At 40.7% G+C, this 22,829-nt stretch overlaps 1 protein-coding gene across 1 annotated transcript in view; it reads left to right on the plus strand.

Annotated features, from left to right (window-relative positions):
- Positions 1–1,670: 1,670 nt before the first annotated feature.
- The window catches only part of slc9a1a (solute carrier family 9 member A1a), a 55,359-nt gene continuing 34,200 nt past the window's right edge, over positions 1,671–22,829 (plus strand). The window contains exons 1-2 of the mRNA XM_017695790.2: positions 1,671–2,583; positions 2,683–3,066. Of these exons, the coding sequence (XP_017551279.2) occupies positions 2,727–3,066 (340 nt within the window). The 5' untranslated portion in view covers positions 1,671–2,583; positions 2,683–2,726. The remainder of the gene's footprint in view (positions 2,584–2,682; positions 3,067–22,829) is intronic.

Below are 22,829 nucleotides of genomic sequence, written 5' to 3' on the forward strand. Positions count from 1 at the left end.
CTAGACACCAGCCCTCCAGGACAAGAGTTGTGTACCCCTGCTCTAGACCTTCAGCAATGGTCAGTTTATGACCACAGAGCTGGTTTTGGGTGGTGGGCCATGCATCATGGAGAACCACCCATCTGGACAACAGTGGGTGAACTGTACAGTTATGTATGTTATATGCAAAACTTTGTACAACCCTGGTCAAATGACATGTTTTGTTGCTTTTCTAAATGAAAATAAACTAAGTGTACAAGGAACAAACATAAATATGATATTTTCTGCAACTTTTAGTGCCCAATTTCTTTCTTATTTCTTATTTACACTTCAAGAAAACATGTCATTTGACCAGAGGTGCCAAAACGTTTGCATAGGACTGCATATGGTGGACTTACACAGTAACTATTGAGTTGAGTGGAAGTACAAGACAGATTTTTCCAGTACAGTGGATGGTGAGCACCTAATGTCCGGAAGCTGACCAGGCACCACTAGGCTACTTTATGTTAAGCTAATGATATAACTCGGGTGAAGGGGGCAGGAACAACAGGGGGTCCAGCGGTTTTGTTTTACCCCTACATCATTGGTTCAAAGACCACTTTTCAATCGTTCAACAGCTTCCAGTGCTTCATCTGTATTTCATTTTTTAGCTGTATACCAGGTCAGAAGACCTTATGCTTCCTGTATCGGCCTCCACGGCCTACATTCATGTAGCTTCTCGGAGCGGAAGTGCTAATCTAGGATCTGTTCCTGTCAGACGTAGGAAATATGTCAGAGCTTTATCTGACAAATCTTCCGAGAAGTTTTGGAATACAGGCCCTGATCTTCTGACAGATTTCCGCATAATTAAATGGTTAACATGCTGACAAAGTCATTCAGAGCGGTTTGGCGTGACATGCTCTGTTCTAGAGAAACTTACTGAGTCAGAATGGTTCACAGTGGTGGTGACAGGAACCAGACGTCCACCTCTAAAAGCTCCCCCACAGAAAGTTACTAAATGAAATGGTTATGAATCCACTGCTTGATGACTGAGACATAGTTTTACAGAGATGGATATGAGCTCACCGCCCACTATATTAGAAAAATCTGTCTTGCACTCTTTACACAGTAATATTTATCCACTATATACAGTCTTATGACTGATCAAATAATGTGTTTTGTTGATTGTCTAAGAATAAATAAGTTCATACATTCTAGCCTAAAATGTCATTTAATCCATTTATTTTCATCTGTTCACAGTGGAAGGATACTGTGAACTGTGCTGAGGCAAAACAGTCCCCCCTTTTCAGATTTTCCACCAATTTTCCTTCAAAAACATTCCATATAAAAAAGATGTGTAGGATCACTGGTGGTCTTGGTTAGTAAAACATGTCAATATTTATGCTGTAGCCATGGCGACCCCTGGTTCCTGTCACCACCACTGTACAGATATCTGAGGCTACCATCAAAATGTTCACATCCAACCACTCTTACGTCTCAAGCGCTGAATTAGGCAGATTTTGAAAAATCGGTGGACGTCCCCTTTAATGCGTTGACTCAGCAAGACAAAACATGAGGCCTAAATAAAGATGCAGTTGCCCTTTGACTTGGTCCATTCATGGCAAGGTCATCGAGACCCTCCTTGCCACTGGAAGGCGCTCTGGGGTCAAAAAACAGAGGCGGGGGGACCCCCTCCTAGCTTTTCAGTGTCCTCCACTCGCTCACTTTCTCTCCTCCCGTTTCCAAAGGTTTCCAAAAGGGTGTGTTTTAGAGCTTCTATTTAATCAGCACCGCTGCAGCATGGACAGGAACCGGCAACTCATCGCCGCAGTGCTGCCGCTCAACCTCCCGAAGAGCAGTGCGGGGAAGGCGGCTTAACGCGCAAGAGAAATGGCCAGCTTTTTAATAAAATCTCGACGTTTTGGTTCCATTATATTTTAGAACCAGTCCTCTGTTTTTCCTTCTGAGTTCGCGGGACGACCTGGGCGCTAAATTCAAACCGAACATTCGCTTCACGACCCCGCGTCAGACAGTAGAAAAAGTAGGGGCTGTTCGAACGTTCGTGGATTTTTAAATTCTTCGTCCGTTTTTTCCGTTGCTCCAGCTCCAGCTCCAGCAGTTAGTCGGTCCGGATAGTCTGACTGGATAGATATGAACGGCAGGCCGGCCGCTTCCTCACCCTGCGCCGGCTCCAGGCTGCACCTCCTCGGCGACGAGCAGTGACACACCCGCGGCTCAGAGCTGGAATAACCTTAACTTATTCACAAACTTATATTTATGCACTTTGTTAGTTCGTTCACTATACACATTATCCATCATAGATTGCCGAAGTCCGGTCTGACTCGAAGTTACATCACCGTGAGGGGAAAGTTCTTGGACATATAAGATGTTTAAGTAACGTTAAGTGAGCCACAACACTAAAGCTGTCGCTAGGCTAGGCTAAACTGCCCGCCTTCCTCATTACCCACAGCTAGCGCTGCCTTACGTAGTTACCTGACAGGGGCGTGTACCTTTATAAATTAGCCTGGAAGCTAAGCTAGGCTAAGCTAAGCTGCCTAATTTGTGCCGCGTGACGAGGCGAGGAAGTAGACGGCAGCTCCGACCGTCCGAGGCAGGAGGCAGACAGTGAGCGGCTACACGGGCACACACCCAGAGGGAGAGAAGGTGATGGCTGGAGTAACGTTGTCGCGGTTCTAGCTTTATCTTTCTACTTTCCACCAACAGCTACCCGGAGGAGGAGGAGGGGGGATTTTAAACCGCGTTCCAGCATGCCGTGTCCCCGCCGCACAACCCGCGGCTCTGAGGCTGCGGGGCTGGGGCTGCAGCTGCAGCAGCGCCGGTCCGGGACGGTCTCCGTCTCCGTGTCCGTATCCGTGTTGGTGGTGTCTGTGGCGGTTTTGGGCTGCTGTTTGCTGCCTCTTGGAGCGGCCAGTTCCCCCAGCCACAATCGAGATACGTCAGAGAATCATCAGAAGTCAGGACACGGAGGGACGCAGCCGACCAACCACACCAAGAAGCCTTTCCCTGTCCTGTCATTCGACTATAAACATGTTAAGCAGCCCTTCGAGATATTCTTGTGGGTGCTGCTGGCCTCCCTGATGAAATTAGGTGAGTCCAGTTGTTTTAAAGTCCAGTACTCTGTCCTGCATATGTTGGTGTTCTTTCTGCACTAATACACCGGGTCCAAATATTCACTTAGCTAGTTCATTAAGAAGGCTTTCCAGAGGTGTTGGAGCTGAGAAACACTGGCTTGTGCAAGGCAGACTCAGCATCCATCCATCCATCCATCCATCCATCCATGTTGCACACACAGCTTGTATAATCTCCATAGAAAGCCATCAGGTCGCCAGGTCAAATGCCAAGCGTTGGCTAATTAAGCATAGGTGAGTTAATTGACAAGTCATATCAGAAGTGTTTGAGCTGAAACACTAACATATGCAAGGTAGGCTCAAAAGTTCTATATATCTGTCTGCCGCTTAGCTACCGATCTGCCTGTGTGTGTGTGTGTGTGTGTGTGTGTGTGTGTGTGTGTGTGTGTGTATGTATGTAGGTACATACATACATATCTTTCTATCTCTGCTTGTCGTATGTATATATCTTTGTTCATATTGAATTGTCTATCTGCCTATCTATCTATGTTGTCCTAAACGTTGGACACTCCTATTTACACTCACAGCTTGTATAATCTCCATAGAAAACCATTGCCAATAGAATGTGATGCTCTTGAACCGCTGCACATGACCCTAAGGTCAGCATCTCCAATGGCAAGCCTCAGCTAGTGGGTATAAAGCCCTCCAGCGTTGGGCTGTGGAGCCGTGTTCTCTGGAGTGATGGAGGTCCATCTAGTAACTTTGGAATGATTTGGATCACTAATGCTCATTCAGATTTTCACAGCAGTGATCTCTAGTGTAGAGGCTGTTATTGCAGCAAAGAGGGATGAACTGTCTATTCGTACCCTTCATTTCAGAAGAAATGATGGATGAGCATGTTTGTACAAACTTTTGGATCTTTGTCAGTCTGTCTTTCTATGTTAACCGTTATGAATAATTGTCGTTTTTCTTGACTTTTGTCCTGTTTATACTGTGAGGGTCCGGTTTCACCGCGTTCACTGTGTGGTGACTGACTTTTTTTCCCTGACCGAATTTGCCATTTCTGCCCACTTTTGTCCTTGTGACATTGTGTCTGTCCGGTGTTGAGCTGGGTTTCGCCTCAGGTGTGAAAGTGTGACGTTTTAAATTTCTTTTCCTTGACCCTTTGGCTACTTGGCTAGTATGACCCTTCTGAACTCAGTGGGTTGATTTCATGGACGTTCAGACTCCTCTTGGACTAATTTACACATTGACAGTCGCGATTTGTTTAGGGTTGAGGTTTAATTGGGGGCATAGAAACTGGTCTAGCAAAACCTGTAACTCCTGTAAGCAGCCCGACCTTAGAGGGAGGGTTTGGTTTGCAGGGATAATGTGCCATTGTGAGTAGGTGGCAGGGTGCAGCCACCTAATGGACCTGTTCAGTGGGTCAATATGGACAATGGAGAAGTCAATTGCTGGTTTGTGTAATTGATCAGTTTCACAAGCAGCTGTTTGACCAAACCATGTGATAATGTTGCGTGTGGAACTGGTTAGACGTCGTGTTTTCCCATCAGGGCATTGTACAAATTCGTGTTTTACCCTGCAGTGATGACATACCGTTGCTTGTAACTCTGACTGCCATGGTTTACCCAAATCAATGATATTTTTAATGATTTTAAAACTAAATGGTATAAAATGGATGTACCATTCAGTTTAATTTGTAAAGTTGATGATATTGCCTGTTTTTTTTTAAGTTCTCCTTCTGGTTCCTCTTTAGTAAGAAACAGTTTCTGATTAAACACCTAGTTATATGTATTTTCTTTCATGTAGTGTTTATAAAAAATGTTCTATGTAGTTGTGTTAAAGTTTTTTTTTCTTATTAAATACCTGATTATTTGTCATAATACTTTTGTGCTCAAATACTGTTAAGAATCTCAAGCACTTCAGCTAATGTGTTAGAGGAGGGAAAGCACTAAAACTTTGAAAAGGCCACATTTAAGTTAAGTGATACTATCCACGGCGCCCGAGGAGCAACTGGGGGTTAGGTGTCTTGCTCAAGGACACCTCAGTCACAGATTGTCGGTGCTGGGGATTGAACCGGCAACCTTCTGGTCACAGAGCCAGCTCCCTAACCTCCAGCCCACGACCCTAAATTTGATGTATCGACCTCGCAGCACCATAGGTAGTTCTTCCTGCCCATGCTCATCATTTTACACCCTCCTGTCTCTGAAGCCCTCCATCTTACTATCCCGCCAACCCAGCATCTCTCATGCACTTGGCAGCCTGTGTCTCACTGACTCCTATCCCAGGAGCTTTGGCAGTCTTCTGCACCAAGGCAAGTGCCTGATTAGTGGTGAGCCAGCGGCATCCGTATGGGTTAGGAAAGCTCCCAAATGGTGCATCCATCTGATTTACCGGTCACAATCTGTTTGATCGTGTTTGCTCCGTAGTTTTTCATCATGAGATGAGGGACAGCTTGTTTTTTAAATGAGCCGAAGTACAGAGCAGTGAATGAGTCACTGTAATGATACAGATTCAGTGGGGTGTGCAATATGATGTCGCAGTGTGTTTGTGAGTGTCATAGACATCGTCAGTGCTTCTGAAACACTGATCATATATCTAAAAAAGAGATTTAGACTAATTATAGAGAGCCTGGAAACAACCAGTCTCTTAAAAACTACATAAATTCACTGTCCTCCCTTTTATTCCCAGGTATTAGATTTTTTTTTTTCATCTTCATTCATGCAAATTTTGGATTAAAAAAAAGTGTAATTTAAATTTAAAATGTGGAACTACAGTTGTGCATTGAAATAATGCATATTACATATTGTGTAATGGTTCCAAATATTGTTATATATTGACTTGTTGGCTGCTACTAAGACCAGGGGTGTCCAACTGACCCACTAAAAGGGCCCTGTGGGTCAGCTATGTTTTGTTTGTTTGTTTGTTTGTTTGTTTGTTTGTTTGTTTGTTTTTTATATAGCATTTTGTCATGATCTCAACTGGACATTGCTCAGAATATCCGCTATAAAACTACAATGGTGAAAAAAACAGGCACTGAATTCTTAAAGGATTCAACAATAATTTTTAAATAAAACTTCCCGTTTGCTTGAACTGGACACCTGGCATCGTTTTGTTTTTGTGATGCTGTCCCATAGATGATTGTTGGGTAGTGGGTGGGAGCGCACATTACATTGCAGTGCTTGCTGGGAACTGTAGTGCAGCTCATGGTGAAATGGACTAGTATTAATAGAACATTTAAAATCATTTTGCGGGATGAGTAGGATTGTGCCACGGGCCTGACTTGGCCCGTGAGCCTTGTGATTGACACATGGAGCGAAGACTGATCTGGTGTCAGAGGAGGGGAGATGACGGGGGAGAAACGGATGGATTGAGTGTAATTGATGAACAAAAGCTCCTAGTCTTCACTTTCTTTCTGTGGCACAGGCACACAGCAAATATGTGAAGCTTTATCTGCTGAAGCAGACGTGCTGAACTGGTGTCCTACCTCCTCATGCAGTTGCCGGAGTCATAAACAAGCTGCTCTTCGTTCTCCTGTAATATCATTTTGTTCCCAGTGTTGTCGAATTAGCCTGGATTGGTTGCGCTTTCTGTGTTTTGAGCCTGTCGGGGAACAGCAGTAGAACTTCTAGGTAGGAGTACCATGAAGTCACTAACACTCTTCTCTTAGGTCTCTGTCAGTTTTTTCACAGCGTTGTCATGAAAAATAACTCTATTTAATGTGGACAGTTTTCCCTCAGAATGGGTGGGCTGATTCCAGCAGGCGATACTTTACCAGGGAAAGCGATGCAAAGTATATACAGCAGCTGGTCTTAATTACTCATTTCTGCCTGAATCAAAGCCAAGGAAAAGCACTGGCCTCGCACTGAGGACACATGTTTTTATTTCTTTTAGATGGATTTTGGAGGCAGTGATCAGAGACTGTGGCTTTCGGTTTACAGGGACGAGGTAATGCCTGGAAATTGAGGCGTAAAATATTTTTTTTTTTTTTTTTTTTTTTTTTTTTTTTTTTTCCTCATTTGTTTGATGAAATCAGCTGAAATGGACGTCTTGTGACTGGTGGGCACACAAGTTCCAGAGAAATTCCATTTCAGACGCCCCATTAATATAAAATATCACTGACCTGAAACGATGTAGCTTGAACGCCCATGTTCAGTTGACTTCAAAAGACTGTGATTTGCTTACTCGTTGTTTACCAGGTTTGGCAGCTTCAGAATCTTTATAAATTTTGGCAGCACTGTGACGAGCCGAACAAACTTTCCACACGTTTGTCCTTCGTTTTATTTGTATTGCAAACATTTCTACTTCATCATAGCACAAAGGTATCTTGTGTTTTTTCAGTGCTTGCTTTACATAGTTTCCCAAGGCGCTGAAACAAATTTAGATGTGCGTTTCTGCTTTGCCTACTTGGTCTGTTAGAGCTGAACGTCTTGTCAGGCGGGTAGTGAACTCTTGTATTGCCGACGAGTGAGTTTTGACTTCTGTTCCCTTGTCTGCTCTGTTGTTTGGCATTTCTACCTCTCCAGTTCCTAGAAACCGCCCTCGAGAAACCGCCCTCGTGATTGACGTGGTTTCAGTGTAGAATTAAGGTCACTCCCTTCTCCGATACCGCAACCATTGTACTTCTGATAAGCTGCAGTAGTAGCCATTAATGCGATTTCACCATCGGCTTCATTAAGGTGCGTTTTACGGTGCGACTCATAACAACCACCTTTCATACTAATGCAAACATTGCCGCAGGTCACGAGGCTCCACCCTAAGCTGCTTTCCTCGAAAGACATTGTAAAGGAAAAAAAAGAAGGGTTCTCCTCACGTGTGCCCTCACCGTTATTCTTATGAGCAACCCCTGAAGCACCTTCCATGTGCCAAAATTGAGTGCGACCGGAGCAAGAGGTTAGCATAAATGTTTGTGTCTATATATTATTAATAAATGCTTATTATATGGTGCACCCAGTTGGCTTCTTGCAGAAGTGATTACTGTTGTGCGGCTCAGTGATGAGGAGTGAATTGAAGCGCGTGTCTAATATCTGATGCTGCAGAAGTGATGTCAACTTGGCGGTGGAATATTATGGTATTATAAATAAATGGTGTATATCATGTTTCCATTATAATAATCCTTTCTTCTAGCTTGCCTCATTTAATAGAGGCATGACATGGCTCCACAGAGACTGTATCTAGCCTGGATGTGCCCTCCAAATATCTTAGAATTCATCAAAACTCAAGATGCATTATCGGATCATAACTTGGCTTGTTAGATTGTTCCAGATGTGGGCTTTTGATAGTAGTTTCAATTTGTTGTTGGCTTTATTGCCCTGAATATTGTTATTGTTTTCAAATGGTCAGAAATCCCTACTGATAATGTTTTGATTTGTTGCTGAAAGGTAATACAGCACTTATTCATGTGCAGAAGATAGTAGTGAATATATTACCACTGTTGTCTGTAATATGACATTCCTTTTGCAGTTGGGCTGTACTCTGCACTGAAAAGTAGGTCCATGCTTCTTGGTTGCCCAACAACAAGGCTGTTTACCCAAGGCCTGCACACCACTAATGGGTGCTGATAAAGTGATGCTGTTTTGGTGGAGAGGTGTTTCTCTTGCTCTGCAAACAGTTTGAGTGCTGCCACTTTTGGTTTTGTGTTCTTTAACGAATGTCTGCATAAAGTGAGGCTAACTATGAAGTTTATCTTCAGTTTCTGTTTTGTTTTTAAAGGTGGCTGGTTGCATTGCTTCACCTTATGCCGTGGATTTTGTCCTCGTTTCTAAATTAGTGAAGAAAACACTAAAAAGTCTTAACAAAAATGTATATAAGAAATGTTTGTCAATATCCAGTTTAAAACTAGACTGACATTTCAGCTGCAAATGACCTTCATTAGAAATAAAAAGGCGATCTAACCCAGTGAATCTGAACAGAAGTCATGATTACAGAGCAGTTTTTGTACCCCAGATTTACATAATTAGGCCTGTAGTTTCTGGCTTTTGTTCCTGTGCTGTTAATGTGGTTAGTCACCACCGCCTCAGTGACTGCACGTCTTTTTGCATTTCAACATCCCGTCACCCAGGTGCTGGCATGAACTGCAGCCTCATAGCTGAGAGCAGGAGGCTCTAAAGCTACTTAATATCTTATCTGTTCCAACTTCTCCCTCCCTGTAGCTCACTTTAATCTGTTTAGATAGTGACACCAATTATAGTGGAGGATAGGAGATATCCCCTAATCAGAGCGATTAGGGAGAGGCCTCCACTCCCTCTGAGCGGCTAATGAAGCCAATATGAGGAGTTGAAGATCTAGTTTGCAACATTTAGGGTTGTTTTGTAGGCGCAGATTGGTGGTTGGTTGTAAATTACATGTTGACTGTTCTGTTGGAATGTATGTGGAAAGCCAGTCCCTTTGTGTTTATCATGTATTATTAAACAGGTGATATTTTTCTGCCTTTTGAAGGGACACAAGCCTGTGCCTTATTGTACAGATTGCCAACTAATCACTGTTTAACAATTACATGATTTTAAAAAAAATAACATTTTTGTGAATCGCATCAGTTCCGAGGAGTATCCAAATAATGAACATATCTGCTCTTTCACACTGTCATTGTTTGCTGTTCTCTGTGGCTTGTTGCTCTCCCCTGGGGAGATTCGTCTTGGCTAGCTCACTCAAAACGGCCCAGTTCCAAGTAGTTTTCAAGTAGGGTCACAAACACTAAATGGGAATTCTCAGAACCGAGCTGCTTAAATGAAGCGCTTAATGTATTGTAGATACTTTTTCGTTTTATGCTTTTATGCAGTATACCGGTCGATATTCTTATGCAAGTTTATAGCTGTCTGGTATGGACAGAAAATGTGATGTTTAAAAAAAGTCTGATATATATAGTCATTGCAATAAGAAGCAGTAATTGCAATAAGAAGTGTCCCTCTGGCTAGATGTGATTCAAGCACAGACTTTTCTTGTCTTTCCTAGACAGAAGGAAGTTTTATGAGGCTTTTCAATCGGGCCTTTCACAGTACTGAATTTGCTCTTTTAAAAGTGACCAGTGACCTTTTTGCTGAATGCTGATTCTGGTGATTGTTCTCTACTGGTTTTATGTCTTAAATTATGGCTTGTGTCTTATATTAAACATCTACCTTTTTCAGGTAACATTGGGAAATACTCTGCTGCTTCTGTGGCTGTGACTTCAGGGGTTCCTCAAGGGTCCATTTTAGGCCCCATCATTTTTTGCTATATATGCTTCCCCTATGCCAAACTAGCATAACATATCATTCCATTGTCATGCAGATGATCTACAAATGTAGTTACCTTTGATCATTGGATAATCATTGCTCTATAGAAAGGCTCAATTAGTGTATCATGCGTATTAAGAATGAAATGACCCACAGTTTTCTTCAACTGCATGATGGCAAAACAGAATTTATATTGTTTGGTCACCCCACAGTAACTACTTACTTACTTACTTACCTCTCAAAACAATAAGCCGTAAATAGTAATCCGTTGTTGCCCTACAAAGATTTACTAAGCGTTCAAAATGATTTTTTTTCCCAAGTAACGATACACACACTGTGATATACTTTAACCTCTGCGGTCAAGCTGACCAACACAGACAGCCTTCAGACAAGGTCAAGTGAAAAGGGAAAGTGCCTTTATACCTATATCACTGCTGTTAAATGGAATCAATGTGTTTTTAAGCCATGTTTTTCAGCTTGGAGTTAGTGCTTTTCAGTTAAATAAGTATTTATGTAATAAAAAGGTGCTTACTGTGGTGTTCTAGACATGAACCACACTCTACAGTATATGATCTGAACACTGATCTTATTTTTGTACACATAGCCACAACACATTTAACATCGTTGTCGTACAAGTAAGCAACCTTTCCGCAAACTGTGTTGCCGTATCATGAAAAAGCAAAAAAATGGTCTTTTGAAGGAAAAAAAAAGGTTATGCATGAGGGTATGGTCTTGTTGTTAACAGCTGTAGCTGTTGGCTGATGTCTAACCAGCTGGCATTTCCACCAGTGATGAATTGTTAATCAGCTGGCTACCTGGATATCAAGGACAACCTATTATTTCTGAGGCAGTGTAGCAGGACAGGCAATAACTTAGAAGGTTGATGATGACATCAGACTCAAGGTGGACGGCTGCTTTTATTTTCTTTAATAGTTTTCCCTCTAGTGCTGCTCGCAGAAAGGTGGACCCTTAATCTAATAGAAAACTATCCTTTTGTTAATCTGATCATCTTCTCTCTATTTCTGTCTGCTTCCCTGCCAGATCCACAGTGCTGTATGTCTCTCTACGTCTGTCTTTATATCTGTCCTCCAGGCCCATTTCCTCTCAATCGCCTTCACTCTCAGGCCTGTGTTCTGTACTTTGTGAAAAGTAGCGGTCACCTGGCAACCAGTCATGGTCTCTCTGTGAGCCGAGGATGATAAGGCTCTGGATCCAGTTTGCTATGCTGACATGTATAACTACTAATGGTCATGTACGTTTGGCTATACCTTCAGTTGCCCAATACAAGTGGAGACACGTAGTCCAGCTAAACGGATGCAAAAAAGTCAACGTTTGCTACTAAAGTCTGTATATGTTGACTTTACTCTGTTGGACTAAGTAGAATAGCGAGGTATAAGCGTTAGCACAGCAATTTTTTTTTCAGTTGGCTGTAGAGCCCGTATTGTTTTATTGTCTACATCGCCGCCTGCTTTAGCTTCAGTACGCAGTGTTAGCGGTGGTGCTCAGTTTCTCAGCGTGTTTGGTCAGTGAATGAATGCCTTATTTGAAATTGTTTGTTCCTTATTTGGGTTCTCTATAGAGGCTGTGTTTCACACAGCATGGACCTGATGTTTTTGTGCAATGTGGGTTTATAAATCAGAAGCTTTCTCAGTATGTGGTGATCTGTTCAAAGTTGCAAGATTTCTGAAGTCATACAGTGCATGTCTGGCTTTAAAGACTGTTCAGCTGCAGCTCAACCAGCCAGACGAACGAATCTGAGAAGACACAAACTTCACAGATGAGCTTCTTGGATGTCATTCCTGCTGCCACCCTGTTTAAAGACCAACCATCAAACGTCAGCCATGCTCATTGACATTTGATTTCTGCAAATAGTCAGTTGTTTCCATTGCTGTTTGCCTATTGTCATAGTTTCCTGGTGCGTATAATTTTGGGGTTGTAAATATTAATGAGTCAAGACTATTCCATAACAGTATAGGGTTTTGGAATGGGTCCACTTTACCACCCTCTTGCTAATGCAGGATTTGTATTTGAAGGAGGAGTGTTTGTGGTTCATGGTATGTCCGTTCCATATACCAAACTCTCCTTATTTAACTGTCAGTTTAAATAGTTTTCCTTTCTGTGGCACATTTGATGATTTCATGTTGACAGTATAGTATCTGACTCTGTATCAGCGAGTACTAAAATGTGTATATTTCTACTCGATCTAAAAAAAACATTGATGCATCTCCTAATCAACATGTTTCAGATGTGAGTCAGTTATTTTCTTCTACCAAGCTATTGCAAAATAGGGTTTACTGATGTGATTCACACCAGCCATGTATTCATGCCTATTCAGCCATGTATGTCTGCTTATGTGCACCACTACTTTGGCTTGATTTACAGCAAAACCATACCTAACCCAGGTTTCACTCTAAAATCTGTTCATCTGCCTTACTGAAGTTCCATGATGATCTGATTTGAGAAAATTGACCTACTTTTAGACCTGAAAAACTGCATTCCTGGACATTGTTTGGATTTGTCCTTATTGTTTTCTTGCAAATTTGGGAAAAAAAAACATTCCACCAGATACTTTGTCCTGTCCCTTGTCCCTGTCCCTTTTTTGTACCTAATAAGTCAAATGTGTTGAAATAGTGGCCAATCCAATGCCCAGATTGCTCAGCTAGCTATAGTTGGCTTGATTTTAAAAAGAATAAGTAAATTCTTGACAATGGCTGTCGTCTTTAAATGACAGTGCATTTCTCAAATTGTCGTTGTTTGGTGAGTTCTAGAAGCTACAGAGTTATTATTCGTGATATTTAGACCAACAATGTGTGCATTGTTGCATTCGATCAGCAAAGCCGCTGTTCAGGCAGCAAGTCACAGCTCATGATCTGTTATGACCTGAGAATAATCTGTGTTTTGACTCTTGAAGGTTACAAAGAAGTGAAATTTCCATACCTTCTTGTTTCGTTTGTGCATTGTTTTGCATAATGTGGCTCATGTCAGCTCTGAAGAACAGGCCAAATGAAGAACTAACCAAGCCTGCGGATAACAGGGTGCGGTGGGCAGTGCGACATTGAGGGAGTTAATGTGTTGAAAGGTGACAAATATTCCCCTAGGGACTTATTACTCCTTTGCTCTGTACATTACACTTCTGCTCCATAATGTCCACCTACAGATGCGACAAAGACATTCAGTAGGACTGTTTTAGACAGCAGTGCTTACTGTAGAGTAGATTTGCCTATTTGCTGTAGGCTATGCCACACTGTCTTATCTATTTATCTATCTCTCTTTGTGGTTTGTTTTCCATTGTGGTGGTATTGATGAGTGTTTTCCTTTCTTTTTTTTTTATCTTGTTTTAGACCCGGTTGTTCAAATCTGAGAGCATTTGTGGGTTTTAGCAGTTTTACTGCTAACACTTTGACCTGTAACAGATGGTACTTGAAATCTATGCTGGGTAAAGTTTGGTGATGCACTGAAACCACTTTTTCCCACCTAATACTGATATGCATACTGATCATGGAGTATCAGCTGATACTGATACTCTGTCCAACCTGGCTAGTTCAAGAGTCCTGATATTTATACGCTTCCACTTTTAAAACATTTTCTTTTGGTAAAAGTGTTTTGTCACTAATAAAACATTATCTAACAATTTGAGATGTTAAACACTCTCCTATTTTTGTAATTAGTGTTTAACATTGTATTATTAGAGCCATATTTAACAAATAAATGTAAAATATTCTGTTGTGCAAAACACTTAAAAACAGAACTTGACAATACAATGAGAAACCTTTGGCCTCTACATGTAAGCACACAGCAGTGTGTCTGGCTCTGAATTTCTCAAGTCATTGATCTTGTACTACATCTCAGAGCACCAGGGCTCTGTTAGAGTTTAGTAAACAGTATTGTTGCAGCAGTTGTTGAGCTCCAGGTTTCTTGGCTTTGTTGAAGCAAAAGACTGCGATACCTGTGATTCCGATGCTAGCGCACCACCGGCGGGCGAGTGGACATCCAGGCCTGGGTAGTTGGCCTCTATGCTAAAGGCTAAACCAAGGCAAAATGCTCATTACCACTAGAGATCAGCAGTTCCTTCAGTACATTCGCTCCCTCAATCACAATCTGGTTTAATGGGTAATTCCTCGAGTTAACCAAGAGGGAGATTAGGACGTGGCTGATACCGATGCGGTGTTTAACTGCGAGTATCTGCACTGATATCGAAACTCTAAGGATAAATGAAAGCTCCTGTTTGTTAAACTCAATGCCTGGATCTGCACTGTCAAACAATTTCAGTACAGTATCAATAATACAACACCCAAAATATCCAAAATCAAATTGAATCTTCATCTTGGTATCAAAAGTAGTCACAAACCTGAAAATGTCATTTCAGCCCTAAAATCCAACATCAGCGTCTGCCTTTTATACTGTGGTTCATGTAAATGTTTGAGCATTGAGTTAATCATGGCTGAATGTTCTGAATTTGAAATACTTCAAGTTATTTCTTGGTAATGAAGAGCATTAGAGAGGAATTTTATAGGCTTTTGTTTTTGTCCTACAGGGGTCCAAGCTGTTGAGTGGAGTGGATAGCCACTTTGAGCTAATGGAGGTCAGGACTGCTGTGCAGTCAGTAGGTACTACAACTGTAAGCTGGGATCAGAAATGAAATGTGAATTTCTCCCTTGTTTGGCAAATATTTAAATATATCCAAATTCTGTATACATTGTTTTTCTAAATGTGTAGAAAATAAGTGGTTTGACATCTTAGCCCGGTGATATCCCATTGTTGTTATAAGTTAAGATAAAGTGTCTGGCTGAGTGGAACTGTGTGCACAATGAATGTAATGTATAAAAAGAAGAAACAACATCTGGCACCAGTGGCTTCAGAAGCTGTGTAGTGACACTAAGCCAAGCAGCAAAAGTTTTTATTTTAACTAAACTGTTGTATTAAAATTGTGGACATTAGCTTACTGTACTACAAAGCGTCCACGTTTGGAGCTTTGGCTTCTCAGGAAAAAGTCTGCCATCTGCAAACTGTTACCTCATAAGACACTGTGTTAGGATTACTCAGCTAGGGAAGTAAATATATTGCTTCATTCAGAGTGACGGAGTCGCTGAACTGCTGCAGGTTGTTGCAAATATCCCTACACGTTTTGTAACTCGAACTAAAATAGACTGTTCTACTTATTTGTTGTCATCAACGCCATGTTCTTCATGCGATTGGTAGCCATCATGTCATCATATTGTCATATTGGCTACAACTTCTGGCCAGGAAGCCATAACGGAGAGCTCTTAACATTTGCCTGGCCATTTTTTTTTTTTTTTTTTTTTTTTACATTCAAGTGTTCTTTGTTTTCATTGAATTCGCAAGGCTCACGAGGTGGTGGATTCAGGGACTCATTTAGGACCTCCTCAAATGTTCTGTGGTTTCTACTGTGAAGAAAACAAGGTTATCCAGCCGAACCTGGAGGACATTCCACTCTGATGAAGATGGAGAGTAGCTAAACAGTGGTTTGACTGTGGAACTGAATGAGCCCTCCTTTAATTAGAATGCGCTCACCACTATGCTTGGCTTCTGACCTGTCTGATGCAGTTCTGAAGCCTATTCTGCGAGCGCAGGTACTGTGACTGCATTAACAAGGCCTAGACACAGACCAATAGAGGTGACAAGTCTTTCTCTCAAAGCACTTCTTGTACGGGGGACTGATGAGTCATCCTACTTTTTCTTCCATTTCCCCATACCAGTGGTTCTTTCCGTGTTGGCATGGGAACAGCTAAGCATAATGGGCAATTTAGCGTGCCAGCAGTTTGACTCTGGTGGTTGGGGGCAGCGCTCTTGTTCAGAGAATGGATTCTCTCTCTAATTATACTGTTTGCTACATCTGTAATTTACCACAGCCGTTTTATTTATTCACTTTCGGCGGTGAAAAGGGTTTGATGTTCGTTTTGTATATTCTCACATGGCTGTCATTCAAACATGTGACTCTCCTCTAGTGTCACAGAAGCAGATCAGATCTTAAGAGGCAGATGTGTATTTGACATTTATAGCTTTTGTTCGATTAAAGCTGAAGAACTGGACGTTTCAAAGAAGAGTTTATGCAGAAGCTGTTGCTCTTTCTAAACAGAGATGGGTTTCAGCCATTCCGAGCCTGATGCTGGCACTCTTACCGGTGTAGTTATTTATGGGCTGTGAATTGTGGGTGGCAGACTTGGACTGAAACCAGTAATAGGTTTACTCTGACATCAAAGACATACTTGTCCAGAGATTCAGGGCTAATTGAATCAGCAGCACTGAGCAGGTCCAAAACCCTTAATCAGTTCCTGCCCTGCCTTTAGCCTCAAATGAATCAAATGAATCGTTCACCAACAAAGTTTTACTCTTAATTCAGTTGAATAGCAAAGACATCTGGTGTCTGCTTTAGTTTGCTTATTTAGTTTTGCATTGGAGCTACAGTGCTAATACAGGGAGATTCACTCAAAAGAGGCCTGGAATATTCTGTTAACTCCCATTAAGATGAAGCAATCTGAACCAAAAAAAAAACACTACATACCTTGACGTATGTGTAATCGATTGCATTGTGATCTCCGTTTTCTGCCATACATGAAGGGGTGGGGTTGGGGGTGCACCCGGAAGTCGCGACGGCTGTCCGGTGCCTACCACATCGCTCCGACCCGGGGCATTTCAGCTTGTTTGATGCTACATATACTGAGGAGCACGTTGCATGTTGTTTTGTTCAGATTTCTTCATCCTAGCCAGAGGTATTACAAAACTTTCAAGCCCTCTTTCCAGTGTATAAATTAAAGCTACACTATGCAAGTTTTGGGTGTTTGGAGACATCTGTTGTGGAAGTGTGTAATTGCATGTGGCGTGCAGAAGAACATTTTGTACTGTGGGTTGTGCTTTGGACCCCTTCTCAGAGATGGTTACATTGAATGAGCGTCCAAAGAGAATTTGGGGAACGACAGGTGAAAGTCCTCCGAAGTTGTATGTTAATTATCTACTTCATTTTTGTAATCATATCTTCATCAGTGTAATGTTGGTGTTTGATATAAATCAAATCATGTCACGTTACATTTACTCAGGTGGAAAGTGAGTGAAAATCGTAGGTTTCCAGCCTCCTTATAGAATTTAAATGCAAAAAATATCTAAATATCCAAGAAGAAAAAGTACAGTGTACAGTTGTACGGTAATAAGTTATGGAATAAAACCATGACATGTACTGTTGTACACATTCCATATGTGCAGTTAGTTTGAGGTCAGATCAGAGTGAGTCTGACAAGATGTGGATGTGATTAAGACATAACCATCAAGCAGACCTTCGTTTTGATCCTCTGCGTGTGATGTACATATTATTATTATTTTTTTTTTTTTTTTTTTTTTTTTTTTTTTTAGTAAACAATTACATAGTGTAAGTCTTTGTCACTCAAATGCATTTTTAATTTTGTATCTTCACTGCAAAACTAAACAGACATGTCTGATTGGCCAAGACATGGTTGACAAGCCCTTCTAATCTGAGAATTTTTATGGATCCAGGCTTCCTCTGTTAAGCTGTGAGGTTTCACTGCTTGGTTTCACACATAGCCAGTAATTATGTTGAGCAAGAAAGCGAACAGTTTGTCTGCTCCTTTAGGTCAGCTGATTTACTGTGTACAGCTTCCTGTGTAAATGCACTAATATTACAGTGCTTTAAATATATAGGAATTTGAATACTTCTCTCTCTGCAGTTGTTCTTTTGTGTAGGTTTAATAAACAGCTGTCTGGACTGGACAGATGCATGATTAATTTGGTCCAGTACTGTATGAAGTCTGATTTCAGCCTTGAGGTATGACTGGGCTCGAGTGTTATGAGTGACTTGCAGAGGTGGACGAAGTACACAAATCATGTACTTGAGTTAAAGTAGAGATACCAAAGGTGAAATATTACTCCAGTAAAAGTAGAATTTCCTCCCTTTAGACCTCCACTTGCGTAAAAGTACTAAAGTATTTCCCTTCAAATGTACTTAAGTATCAAAAGTAAAAGTACTAAAAGAGTAATTCTGGCTCTGATGTCCTGTTATTATAAAAATGATAAGACTCTCTTCATGAACTCATTTCAGGTGAAAGTCCTCCAGCGTCTCTCTTGGTAAACCAGTCTTTTAATGGAACGTCATTAATTAGTGACGCTGACGTCTATTAAAATGATCATAAGCACAAAACACTGAAGGTAAACAGTTTCCATCAGGGAGAACCGAGTGGCTCTGACATCACTTTATACACACAAGCAAAGTTTCAGTTTCAGATTACTTTGTAAATTAGTTACAAGTTGAATAAAAACTGGCTTTAAACTCAGGATCACAAATGAGCTTCTTTTACTGTATTGATCTGTGGGTCTCTCTTCATAAACATAATCTAACCGAAACTAATTTACTATAAAATGAAAGTGTTTGTATGAATGCAGAAAAAAAAGAAACGCGCCAGTCACGACTGCATATGTGTACATATTTCTATATTGTGGTCTATTTACAGGTTAGGTTAGTTCCATTGTTGGTGTTCTTGCTTTGCGCTTCTTTTGTTTTGACATGTTATGTTTTTATATGCACAGAAACCAAAAGGAACGACAGATTTCTCAATGTAGTGGAGTAAAACGTCAGATATTACACTTTGAAATGTAGTGGAGTGAAAGGAAAAAGTTGCCCAAAATGGAAAAACTTCAGTACAGATACAGAAAAAAACTATTTAAGTACAGTAACTAATTACATGTACTTAGTTACTGTCCACCATTGGTCACTTGGATTGTAATTAGGGGTGGGCAATATGTTAAGTATCATTATCGCTTTAATTACATTCAGATTATGTCACAGTATACTTTACTGACCATGTCCTAAATATTGTTTGGTGCTTAACACTGACCTACTGCATGTTGCATTATATAGAGAGCATAATCAGGCCTGTTTGACTTTGTGCACTATGTGACATGATTATTGATGTTCTTCAGGTATTTTAAATGTGACGGTACTTGTGGTACTTAACAGAGAAATAGTGTTTCATGATTCTTATTGTGTATTGAGGGAAAATGTTGGTTAAAGTATCATGAGATTATACTTTGTCACTCCATCCATAGCTGTAATTTATTACACACTATCATTACTACACTATTATTACAGGCTATCGAACAGGTTGAACAAGGTCACAGCCGGTCAGACCTTCCACTGTTTTACTTGGCTTGAGAGGGTGGGTGTCTGTATATGTGTTTCCTTTGTTCTGCAGCAGTTCTAGCTGATTGTGCCATACTTCCTCTAAGTTTCTGCCACTTTACAAAAATATTGCAATCGCTGCCTACTGCTGCTGAAAATAGTCTTGCTTTTATATTCAGAGGTTGTTTGCTGACCCATGTGCACACAGAATGAGATTCATTCACTGCTCCAGTGCAATTGTATTAATTCATGGTTCTTTCACTTCGCCATGACCTCTGACCAACAAACGCAGGCCATCTTTTACATGGATTCAATTAAACTTTAACAACCAGAAACTAATGTGTTGTGAAATGGTTTAATAAATAAATGAATACGAAGATTAAGGCAATAAGAAACCATACCAGGCAAGATGACTCGCCTGTTCTTCCATACTGGCTACTATTAGACTTTGTAAAAGTAAATGATGCTTATAAACTTGCATTTTTCACAAAATATCCCCATAACAGGGGTGCTGAACAAGAATCTGGTTCTTTTCTGTTTGCATTGCTGCTACAATCGAGAGAAAACAATTTTGTGAATAGTATGTTTACATTAGTTGCTTGGTAGGCAAAGGCCCACTCCCATTTCTTCTTGCATCTTGCAAGAACTCTGTTCCAAGGGGTAGTGGTTTAAATCTTCCCCTGCAAAATAGCACAAAGCTCAAATAAAAAAAGGGCACTACTTCATTAACAGCTACTAGCGCTGCTCTGTAGGCGACCCTGCCAGTCTGCAGTGACCGCAGAGGGTGGTAAAGTTCAGCTCCTCACTACTGGGCTTTAGTTACATTTAAGGGAGTCGTATGCTTTGAAAGAGGGAGGTACAGTTGTTTATTATTGCCCACCTCTAATTCTTTGCTCATGAGAAGCTAAAGTGACCTATTCGCCAACTTCTTGTTCTGAATTTCCTGTTCAACCTTGGAGCAGCAGTTGCATTCTGTTGAACTTTAGCTAGCTACTGAGACATTATCATACTATTAGTGACTTTTTTATGATTGGTTATGAAGAAGAGGACCATAATACATTGAAACATTAAATTTAATGCATCTAATTTAATGCAATGAAAAACATCAGTTTTGAGGGCCATGGAACCCTAACACTTCCCCCTACCCCTCTATCTCAAGATCAATCAGAGGGCGAAGCCCCAAGTAGTAGGGGTGAGGGGTGAAATGGGATTGAGCCAAAATCTGTCTAAGCAAAGTGATGTAAAACAATGAAAAGTTCAGAGAGAATCAAAACATTGATAACCAAGAATTAACGAGAATCTCTCTTTGATTAAAAGTGTAACTTATCTATTGCCTAATTTCAGTGTGAGAAGTGGCCGTTTTTGGTTGGTTGGTTTGTTTGTTTGTTTGTTTGTTTGTTTTGTTTTGTATATATGGTAACCTAGGTTGAAAATGGGCCAAACTCATGCTTCTGGGGCAGCTGATCCTGTATAGTTTTGGGAAGTGAGTTGAGGGGAATCCCTCATCAATCCAGCATGCATTTAATCACAGCCTAGCAGTGTTGTGGTTGAACAGCTGTGATTGTTCAGTTTATGAGGTTTCACTTGTTTGCACATAACTCTGAATGGTCTGTATACATGCGTCAGCTGTCGTGGTACGTGGCCAAAAACGCACTTAGTGTAAAATCAAGACTAGACCAGATCAACTAGGGATTCTGATAAGACTACATGGTGTGTCAGCTCATGTGTTCGTGTATTTTCAGTTGTTTGAATTTATCCTGTTGCCTCAGGTGTTGAATTTGGGACGTTCTCCATTCATTTATTCCTGTTAGTCTTGTTTAACTCGCACTTCCCCTCAGGCTGCTTAATACAGCCTGTTTCTTCAGCTCGTTGCAGTGATCATCTGTCTGGGAGGACTTAATTGCACGGTGGTTAATAGCACTGATAAATCAAGAGACTGCTCAGTAATGAATGAGGGGACACTGTATTCATCCTGATGTACATCATACGGTGAGATCCCTACAGTCTGACTGTATGCGCAGTGTATGAACTCTGACACCGCGTATGGATGCTGCACCTCATCAGAAAATACCTAATTTTATTTTTAGTGGTTGGTGTATTATTTTTATTAAGTGGTTCATATTGCTTTAAGAACTTTAGCCACTAGCGATGTGCTGGTGTCTTTACTGTTTAACTGCTGTCATTTGCTGGTAGTTCATCGCTGCTTTGCCGGTCAGATAAGCTGCTGTCCTGCATGTTTTTCATTTACACGAAAGTTTTTTTTCATCTGAGTTCCTATGAATCATCCTTTCCATTAGTGGTTAGCATAAACCCACAGCAGCATATATAGTAGCCTATAAAAAGCTTTCAAATTTAAAAATGCAAAACTGAGGGAGAGTAATAATTAGCAAGCTAGGATCGAGATGTTGCTGTGGCCTCTTGTAAATAAAAACGGACAAGTAGTTAATGCCTTTATTTGGACTGTGTGTCCTCCTGTTCTGGATACATTTATTATATTTCAAATTTCTGGCAATATCTCATCATTAAGGCTGCACAATGTTTTGTTTGTAATTGAGATGTTCGCCTTTGGAATACTGATTTTATAAAAGTTGACAACGTGTGCCAACATGAGCACACGTTGGTGGGTGCTGTGACAATCCTGGATCTGGGTGCTGTGATAATCATGACCAATCACAGTTCCAGGGTTCATATTACAGAACCTACCTATCCTTTTGTGTGATCTGATGGGTCAAAATAAGATTTTTCTTATTGCCTAGCAACTGACCATATGTGCACAGTTGAAACGTTAAAAATGTAATCAGAATAATCAGGTGATGTTGGCTGCCATTACTGATTTAAAAAAAAAAAAAAAATTTTTTTTAAAAAAAACAAGTCCTCAGTTTCGGTTTCCCAAACTCTTTAGCCAACCGCTCTAATAAACATTCACATGTTCAGCTCTGTCTCCGCGTTATTCACCACCATCACTGTAATATTTTTTCTAACCACTTTATTAACATTAACACGTGAACATAATAAAGGGGGCAGTGGAGATTGTGGCTGTTTTTTAAAAATGCTGTTAGAAGAACAAATCAAGTGAAAGTACTGTTCTCAATGTAGATAAATGCAACGTCATTATGCTAGTTGTAGTGAACTGCAGTGCCTATCACTGCTTAAAACAATAGAAACAGTTAAACAGAAGTTAAGACTTCTTAAAGTTAGGACAGAATTTATGATATTTTGTCAAGATGTTTCTATAAGGCTGTTTATCTGGAGTTAATGGGGAGCCCCAGATTCTCTGTAGGATAAACTGAGGAAATTATGTTGGTCAGAATAATGCAGGCTTTTACTGTTGTACTAATGCATTTAAGTATATTTGAAGGTGCATCACAAGCGCAGTATGTGGCAATATATTCACAATATAATTTTTTTTTTTTTAATGTTATACAG

Source organism: Pygocentrus nattereri, chromosome 24 (assembly GCF_015220715.1).
Source record: "Pygocentrus nattereri isolate fPygNat1 chromosome 24, fPygNat1.pri, whole genome shotgun sequence".
NCBI classification, from domain to species: Eukaryota; Metazoa; Chordata; class Actinopteri; order Characiformes; family Serrasalmidae; genus Pygocentrus; species Pygocentrus nattereri.